The sequence below is a fragment of the Garra rufa genome, chromosome 4, assembly GCF_049309525.1.
Source record: "Garra rufa chromosome 4, GarRuf1.0, whole genome shotgun sequence".
Lineage (NCBI taxonomy): Eukaryota > Metazoa > Chordata > Actinopteri > Cypriniformes > Cyprinidae > Garra > Garra rufa.
In genome coordinates, this window is record NC_133364.1 from 55,379,206 (window position 1) to 55,389,098 (window position 9,893).

At 39.0% G+C, this 9,893-nt stretch overlaps 1 protein-coding gene across 1 annotated transcript; it reads right to left on the reverse strand.

Moving 5' to 3' along the window:
* Positions 1-4,158: 4,158 nt before the first annotated feature.
* LOC141333742 (uncharacterized) lies at positions 4,159-9,646 on the reverse strand. The gene is made up of 7 exons (XM_073838860.1): positions 7,747-9,646; positions 6,181-6,355; positions 5,727-6,022; positions 5,451-5,623; positions 5,096-5,350; positions 4,701-4,982; positions 4,159-4,608 (listed from the first exon to the last, which is right to left on the reverse strand). The coding sequence occupies exons 1-7, from the start codon at positions 8,435-8,437 to the stop codon at positions 4,363-4,365; spliced, it is 2,118 nt and encodes a 705-aa protein (XP_073694961.1). The 5' UTR covers positions 8,438-9,646; the 3' UTR covers positions 4,159-4,362.
* Positions 9,647-9,893: the final 247 nt, after the last annotated feature.

Below are 9,893 nucleotides of genomic sequence, written 5' to 3' on the forward strand. Positions count from 1 at the left end.
GAAGATTGCCAGACGATCTTAAGGGCTTCTAAGTCTGACGTCCTCAGGATCCGCGGGGACCTGATGATGAACAAAGAGAGCCCAAGGACGGACAAGACCTTATATCGTTACTTCTGTGAAGCGCTGTTGGTCTTTAAACATATGCAGTGTCCACAAGCTGTGGAAGCCTTGACGGTAAGTTCATCTATTTTAATGTGTATATACTTGTGATATACTGTAATTTTTGCACATGTATGCATTATTCAGTAAAACATTTTCAATGTTTTCCAGGATGAAGAGTGGGTCAACCGCACTGAGCTGGGAGACAGGGTCGTGGTCGGTGTGCAGGGGGAAAGAGCCTCAAGCATGCGGATCGCTCTAAACAAAGAGGAGGAAACTGTACGTTTTAATATGATGCAAACAGTAGATTTCTTACCACCAGTGTTCACATTTAATAACTCTGTTTTTTTTTTTTTTTTTTTTTTTAAGTTCTTGGAGCTGTACTTTGTGAAGATCAGGCCTGAGAACCTACAGCCTCAGACGGACTGCAATAGTTTTTTTGTCTCCTCGGACGGAAAGGCAGTTCAGTCTGTCTCACGGGACATGAACCGGCTCCATGAACTGTAAGTGTCTACACAGATTCATGTGCATGTGTGTGAATGGATCCACATTTTATCAGTCACACCATAATTAACTTTTCTTTTTTCATTTTCTTTCTGTAGGTATAAGATTGCCCCTTATACCAGCCAGTGTGTGAGGAGGGCTGTTGAGTCAGCGGCCAAGATCCTCCCAGCTCAACAAAAGGGGTCACTACTCCACTACCTGGGCCTCAGCGCTGGTGTTTTCCAGCTCCAGGATGTCATAGACGCAGCTCTGCTGCTGGAATCATTGTCCAGGTACGTCTCTTCATACAACAAAGACATAACATTCATATTTTTTTTTGTGCATATTATAAACCTTGTATTCCTCACTTACACAGCAGGTCTGCGGATGAGACGTCCTTGGAAACAAGTGATGCAGCCGGAGAGCCGCGGAGAGACTTTCTGGCATTTGTTAACAGATTTCCCATTTCACTGGACGGTCTGCCGCCATCCAAAAAACAACGGATGGAGTCCGGTTTCCCAGAAAACAGGGTCTTTTATGACAAGTGGAGGGCCTCCCAGTATGCCCAGCGGGAGAAACATCTGCTGTGTAAGTCTGCTAAACAATCAATACAGCATTGACACGCATTGACTCACAACACAAACTAGGCCATTTAATTACAGTGACAAGTGTTTCACGTGAGTAAAGTTGTTTCATTCTGTATTCCAGCATACTACAAACTACGCAAGCCGTCCACCGCAAAGGTGGCAAGGTTAATTGCCCAGGAGGGGTGGACTGTTAACTGCCCAAGGCCTGAAGACATCATACAGCTTTGGAGACCAGCCCCAAAGACAATGGTGGAAACTGACAACTTTGTCATTCGCTGTGTCTCCGAGCAGACCTGGACGGGGCTGGCCATAAAAGATTTTGGTCCACCAGAAGGTCTAGGTAAGAAAACATTTCACTTTTCAGGGCAGAAGAAACAATAATATAAAATGTAAAAAATAATGGTTTTTTTTTTCATTAACTAAAAAAATGTAATGTTCTCTATATTATAGGAGTCGTCGCAACCCGACCATTTTTCAAAGATGACATCGTCTGTGACTACCACGGAAAGGTAGTCACAGCTGCTGAAGGGAGGGCCAAAGTAGAGAGCCAGTTCAACGAACCGGGATATGTTTTTTTCTTCAAAGCTAGAGAAAAAGAACTGTGCATAGATTCCCAGACGTCCCCTTGTGAGTGCCACCCTCACATGAACACTTTTGGCAGAAGGATAAACCATTCACGTAAGATGCCAAACATCAAGCCGGTCCACTGCTCAATGAAAATAAATGGCCAGGACCAGGAAGTCATATTGTTTAAGGCAACGACGGACATCAGTGTAGGCACACAGCTCAAGTATGATTACGGTGTTAGGAGACATTCTTTCCAGGAAGAGGGTCTGACCTTGGAATGGCTTGACCAATAGGCCATTTCAAATGGTGGTTTTGTGGTTTGCACATTTTTTAACCATCTTATTTTTTACCACCCATAGTTTTTTATTATTATTATTATTATTATTTACTTTTTCTTCGTTTCTTCTTTAATTTTTTTTCACATTTATTTTGATTGTAAATAGTTTTGTACATTTCTATTTTCTTCTAAATAAAATTTGTCATGAAAAAAAATTGTCCAGTTTAATCATTACTATATTTACAGGTGGGATGCTGTTTACAGGACTGTGTACAAGTTATTAATAGGTCATATTTCATAATTACAGTGCTTTTATTGGGTAAGACCTACTGCAAATCACACAGTTAATGCAATATAAACACACTGATGTACTTGAGAGCTATTAATGAAGCATAATTATTATTGAGATGGACACAGACTGCTCACTGCATTTAAAGCCTTTTATGAAATTCAAAACAGAAAAATTTAGTGCAAAGTTTACAAAAACTTTCTTTAATGAATAAATAATCTTAAAATGTATAGACTTGTGATAATAAACACACACACACAGACAGACACAGACAGACACACACACACACACACACACACACACACACACATTTTAGGAACACTTTTTTTTTACATATAAAGATAGAGATATATAGATTTAAAAATGTAAGATTTGCAAAAACATATATAAAAAATGTTCATTGAATGAGTTATAGTTGTCCAGGAAGCACACAGACAGGCTACTGTTGAGTTTTGAGCTTTCATGTCTTCTGTGGGGAAGTGGTCAGTGTGCACTGTCTTGTGGCGGGGGTCTTTGGTCGAGAGGACATCGGTTCGAGCCCAGCTCAGACCACCTACCTCATGGGATCACCCTGATGTTATAGTCCATCTGAAAACTATTTTGACATAGACAGATAGGCTGCACATATTATATGACTTAATTGCTATCATCTATATATATATATATATCCTTTATTAATAGCATCGCACCTGTTATCAATATGACAGCTCCGTTCTACCGGTTAAACTAACTTTTCAGAACACAAGAAAACTTCAGCACCACGGACAGCGCAGTTCTAAGTTCAGAACAAAAACACCTTATTCGAAACTGCATCGCATCAGAAATCTATTTGTCAGCATTACATCACAGCTGCTAAGAGCGCAACATTAGCCTTACAACTTCAGGACCACGGACAGCGCAGTTCTAAGTTCAGAACAAAAACACCTAATTCGAAACTGCATCGCATCAGAAATCTATTTGTCAGCATTACATCACAGCTGCTAAGAGCGCAACATAAGCCTTACAACTTCAGGACCACGGACAGCGCAGTTCTAAGTCCAAAGCAAAAACACCAAGTTCAAAACTGCATCGCACCAGAAATCAATTTGACAGCTCCGTTCTACCGGTTAAACCAACTTTTCAGAACACAAGAAAAACAAAACCTGCACGTGTCTTCTGGACGTTTCATTCAGAAAGCACAGACTGTTGTTAAACATGTAGTTACTTAAAAATATTATAGTCAGGGTGTGCTGATAATTTGGAGTAAATCACTGCAATTACATGCACCGTTACTTAAAAATATACTAGTGGTTAAGTGCAGGTATAATCTCAAGTAACTCACAGCAACTACATGTACAATTACTCAAAAATATACTAGGAGTGTGAGGGTATACTTTTAAGTAAATGGTCAATAATTTGGAGTAAATCACTGCAATTGCATGCACCGTTACTGTTATATTGTGTGAGACGACAAATGAATGAAGCTATGAAGATTGTTTATAGTGTGTTTTAAGAGAGTGAATTTTACATGAGTTCACATGCAAAAAGTGCTCCAAGTTGGAGAATCACCCATTAATGAATATTATTCATTTATGAATGATTGTTTAACTGTTTAGTGATGCCTAAATAATGATGAATAAGTGTTACTTAAAAAGTATAAGTGTAAAACTTACAGTACATCCTACAATTTTGTCAGATAAGCTTACCTGGGTTACCTCACCACATAAGTTACCTGGGATTTATGTCAAAGACCTGGACGACAGATTTTTAAAGTTTTTTGAATTAAATTGAATTGAATTGAATTGAATTGAGACCTATATAAGTGACTATGATGCATTTAACCAGCAATAATAAAAGGAAAAAAAGCACAGACAAAATTTTAACACAGCAAACCAGTTTTATTTCAAAGCCAAATCACACACACACACACTAATTACTTTTAATATGAATAACACTAATAAAAAGTATTAATAAAACACACTAATAAAAAAAATTATGTAAAGTATTTAAAAAAAATGAAATGCAAATATTAAATGAAACAGCGGTCGAACTGGGGGAGGGAAAGTGGAAGCAAAAATGCTTCACTTTTTGGCTTTCCTTTTTAAAATGGCCCTCTTCACCTTATTTTTTACTTTTTTCATCTGTGCAATTTTTTTAACCATTTGAATGCTTGTCGGTGAAATGCGACGTGGCCTCAATTTCCTTCTCATCGGAGTAATGACTGGGGTTTTTGTGGGTGAGGGGACTGGTGAACGATCATGGCTGCTTGTCCCCGAGTCTTCTCCACTCTGCCCTGGATCGTCTGTTTCAGACAGGCCCTCTTCACCCTTCCAAAGAAAATACATGGTGAAGGATTGATCATCATTGTGCCAATAAATACAGTATTATAGACTAGTATGTTTACAGGATATATATTTACCTGGTTGGTCTCAGGACTCTTCTCAGGAGAGCCTGATGTGTCTCCTGAGTCTCCTTCGGATGCCTTCACCCTCTTTCTTGGACGTTCCATTTTACGGCGATGTCGCTTCACCCCTGCTGAACTGACGTCCACACCTTGCAGCGCAGCCTCGAAAAGCATTCGATGTTCGATGGCCTGCTTGGTGGACAGGTTGGTCACATAAAACCTGTCTGCTGTTTGGACGTCATGGCACATGAACTTTGCTATTTTCATTCTGTCGTCCTCAGAATGAGTGAATTTTGCCTAGAAATAGAGAGAAAGAAGGAGAAAACAAAAGCAGTTTGAGGATACATCACCTAATTGAATGTCTCTGAAATGTGCCCCCCCCCCCCCCCCTCACGAGAGAAAACACTTACATGACTGGCAATTGAAGTTCGGATGTCTGTGAAGCTTGGGTTGCCCGGTAGGCCCATAGACTTCCATGCCTCACGGAAGTATGTGATGAGCTTTTTGCATATGTTGGTGGTGGAAGTAAAAAAAAAAAACTTGGCAGTCTTGCCACCGGGGAGTCTTTTTCTGATGGCCAGAAAGCGCTCCATCCAACCATATTCTTCCCTGGTTAGGGCTATTTGAGCTGGCCCAAAAACCTGATTAGTTTTGTGAGACATAATCTGTTGACACAAAAAAATAAAATAAAACACAGGGCAAATCAGAACAGGGATCAAACAAATTAAGGTCACCTGATGCATAAAAAGGAAGTAATACACTCACGTTTATCAAGAATATGTGTTCTGACTCGGATTCCTTGGCCTCTTCAACCTCCTTTATTAGCATATTTTGAAATACGCCCCCTCGATGACCATAGAGGGCCGCCAAGTAGGCCGACATGTGACCGTAGAATTGCCATTGCAGGGCTGTGGTGGCCACGTCACTTTCCAGGAGGTCTATAAACAACACAGAGCTCAATCTCTGACATCATGTCACACATTTCTTCTGAATTTTACAATATGTCAGTACAAAGAGTTAAATGGGGGAAAAAAAACTTACTCAGAATTGTCGGGATGGCCTGCTTGGCCTGGCTCAGGCACTTCAAAAGAGTGTCTTTGCTCAGGACCCTACTTTCTTTCTGTGTTTTCACCGCTGTGCGGTGCATGGCCACTTTTCTTTTTAGAGACTTTTTTATAGTCTGCATCTCGCGTTTGAGGCCAATTAGCACTGTCTTTGACAGCCTGCAGGAAGGTGGAGGAGTTTCTGCTAAGTAGCTAATGAAGTGGGACACATTTTGAATATAATATTCAATGGTGGTCTCCTTCATCTGTGCATGGCGCAAGGAGGTGACCCACCTGCACACAAACAAACAAATTATAAAAAAAAATAAAATAAATTAATAAATATATATATATTTTTTAAACATTATTACAAGAGAAAATCAATAATAATATATTATATAATATTATTATATAATAAAAATAATAGGAATAAGAATAAGAAAATTACTTACGCATGAATCCTATTTGTCTGGTTTAAGAAGACCAGGGTGCTCAGACCTGATTTTCCCTTGGCCATGTATGTGAGAAATTTTTTTATCCTGTATATTTTGGCATTTACGTTGTCGGTGTGTTTTGGTGATGGGTCAGGACCCAGTTGATTTGTCCTGTAGTCCTCCACGAATTTGTCTGTGCACAAAGAATAATGAGGAGAGACAATTGTTAGTCAACAAATTGTACACAATCATTGTTCATGCATTACATATTGACTTTAAATCACACATTTGTGTATCTAGTATATTTTGAAGTCACTGTTTAACACTAGAACTGTCACGCCGGTCATTTTGACCGTTTTGAATTTGATATCTGCAATAACTTTGTTGAAAAAACAAATACAATCCTGCTGGTACCTGACTTTTCCTAAAAGTGTTTGTATTTTTATTTAAAATGTTTTTCATATAAATTACACATAAGGCAAAAAAAAAAAAAAAAGAAGAAAAAAAAGAAGAAAAAAAAAAAAAACTTAGCCGTTCTAAGAGCAAAGCAAAAACACCTAGTTCGAAACTGCATCGCATCAGAAATCAATTTGTCAGCATTACATCACAGCTGCAAAGAGCGCAACATTAGCCTTACAACTTCAGGACCACGGACAGCGCAGTTTTAAGTCCAAAGCAAAAACACCAAGTTCAAACCTGCATCGCACCAGAAATCAAATTGACAGCTCCGTTCTACCGGTTAAACCAACTTTTCAGAACACAAGAAAAAACAAACCCTGCGCGTGTATTCTGGACGTTTCATTCAGAAAGCACAGACTGTTGATAACATGTACAATTACTTTAAAATATTCTGGTCGGGGTGTGCTGATAATTTGGAGTAGATCAGATCACTTTGATTGCATGCACTGTTACTTAAAAATGTACTTGTGGTCGAGTGCAGGTATAATTTCAAGTAACTCACAGCAATTACATGTACAGTTACTCAAAAATATACTAGGAGTGTGAAGGTATATTTTTAAGTAAATGGTCAAAGTTGAGTGTAGAATAACATTTTCATAAAAGATTGACAGTTTAATCTTTTAAGAATAGATAATTCATCTTTTGCAATTGAGAGATGAATGCTTTTATTGTATTGATATGTATTTTAAAAACAAAAAGACCAAACTGTGCGTTTAAAAAAGTTTAATTCTACATTTATGAATGTATAATTAAGACTTACTTTAAATTATAGTATATTTCCAAGTAAGACGCTGTTTAATGCACGGATTGGACATGCATTGCATAGTGAATTACTTTAAATTATACATTCTGGTCTCTAGTATATTTTCAAGTAAGACACTGTTTAATGCAGTGAGTGTACTTTCAACAGTTGTTTAATCACTACACATCTTGAGAGAATCTGCAATTTGAGATTTTGACCGCTAGATTCCAAACACTATATCAATTAATTATCATTATTAATCATAAATAATGACCGCTTTCGGCAGTTCTAGTAGTTATGGAATTCTGGCACTTCTAGTGGTAATGCACAATGACAATGACATTTCAGAAAACATCAAGATAAAACAATGCAAGTGTACTCACTCAGTGCCGACCCATGAAAGCTTTCTTCGGGGATTTGTGTCTGCTGGCTGGTGGAGGGCTCCAAATCGGTGGAGGAAGGCTGCACGGTGGAAGTGTGAGGGTCAGACTCGACAGAAGATATCAGCCTCCTGGTTTCCTTGGTTAAGCGGCCTGCACCGCGTGATTCTGACCTCCTCTTCAAACGCCGGTACTTCTGCGTAAGTTCGTTCAGGGCACTGGTCAGCGTGTCCACTTTGCTGTTAAGGCTGCTGATTTGAAGCCTTAGATTTTCAATTTTAGTTTTGCAGCCAGGGTTGCTACACTCTTCCTCATCATCCTCCTCTTCAAACGGCACATCAGCTTCATCCAAGTCTGGACTCAAATCCAGGGTGCTAACAATTGGCACCTCCGGGTTCGTGGCCCTAAGTGCAGCAATCTTTTCTATCACTAGTTTCCTCTTGCAGTGCCACATTGCAGTCTCTTTTTCTGAAATGGTTAGCTCTGTGTGTCGTTTGAGGTGCCGGTCTATCCGGGTTGTTGGTTTCCCACAGCCAGGGACTGGGCATAGGCAACCCTGGATATTGGTTCTCCCGGACGCAAGTGCCAGCAGAAGCTTTCTCTCATCCTTATTTTGAACTTTGTGGAATACCACCAAATGCTGGCTCATCCGAGCATACATTCTGGTACAAAGTGGGCAATTAAAAGTAGGCATTTTTTGTTTTCGATAGAGTGCACTCGCAATGACGTCTGCATCTAACAAAGCTTAACTCAGGACTGAGAGCATGAGGGATTTGCTTGCAGAAGCTATGTCAATTTGAGTATAACTTGAAGTAAGCCACCATGTAATGCATGTACACTTACTTCAAAATGGAAAGGAGGGGGTGGAGGTATAATTTCAAATAATTTTACAAGCATTAAATAGTCTCTTACTCTAAATGATACGTTCACGCCCTCTATTCAATTTTCAAGCAAGTCACTGTTTAATGCAGTCTCAAGTATACTTTCAAGGAAGAGAGAGCATTGATTGTACATGCACAACATAGGACAGCGCAGTTCTAAGTCCAAAGCAAAAACACCAAGTTCAAAACTGCATCGCACCAGAAATCAAATTGACAGCTCCGTTCTACCGGTTAAACCAACTTTTCAGAACACAAGAAAAAACAAACCCTGCGCGTGTATTCTGGACGTGTCATTCAGAAAGCACAGACTGTTGCTAACATGTACAATTACTTAAAAATATTCTGGTCGGGGTGTGCTGATAATTTGGAGTAGATCAGATCACTTTGATTGCATGCACTGTTACTTAAAAATGTACTTGTGGGATTTGCTTGCAGAAGCTGTCAATTTGAGTATAACTTGAAGTAAGCCACCATGTAATGCATATACACTTACTTCAAAATTGAAAGGAGGGGGTGGAGGTATGATTTCAAATAATTTTACAAGCATTAAATAGTCTCTTACTCTAAATGATACGTTCACGCCCTCTATTCAATTTTCAAGCCAGTCACTGTTTAATGCAGTCTCAAGTATACTTTCAAGTAAGAGAGAGCATTGATTGTACATGCATTACATAGTGAATTTCTTTCATTCTTTGATTTTTTTCTTCTTATTTTTTTCAGTGTTTTTGCCAGGGCAAAATGAGCGACAGCGGCGTGGTAACATCTGGAATAAGCGATGTTGTGAGTAGAAATAAGACACTTCATAAACCAAAATGTGAATAATTCACATTTCATTGTTTTTTTTTATTTATTTATTTTTTTTCAATGTTGTTTTTCTTCCCACAGGCAACAACTGTGCTTATCAGCCGCACTGTAAGTTGAGTACACTTGTCAATAAACAGTGCATCTGTTTTTTAGACAAAGATTATTATTTGATGTCCAGTTGGACAGCTTTTGAATGATGTTATTTTGCAGGACAGTGAGCACCCCTCTTCTTCTGAGGATGGAGATCCTCTTCCTCCTCCTCCTCCTCCTCCTCCTCCTCTTCCTCTTCCTCTTCCACCCCCACCTCCTCCGCCACCACCATTGCAAGTTCTTCCTCCTCTGCAGGAGTTTGATGAAGTAATGGAAATATTATTATAATAAAGTATATAATAGTATAGTATTTTATTATATTATAAATAATATAGCCTGTCAAACTCTCTAGTTGCCATTGTTTTGTTAATTTTT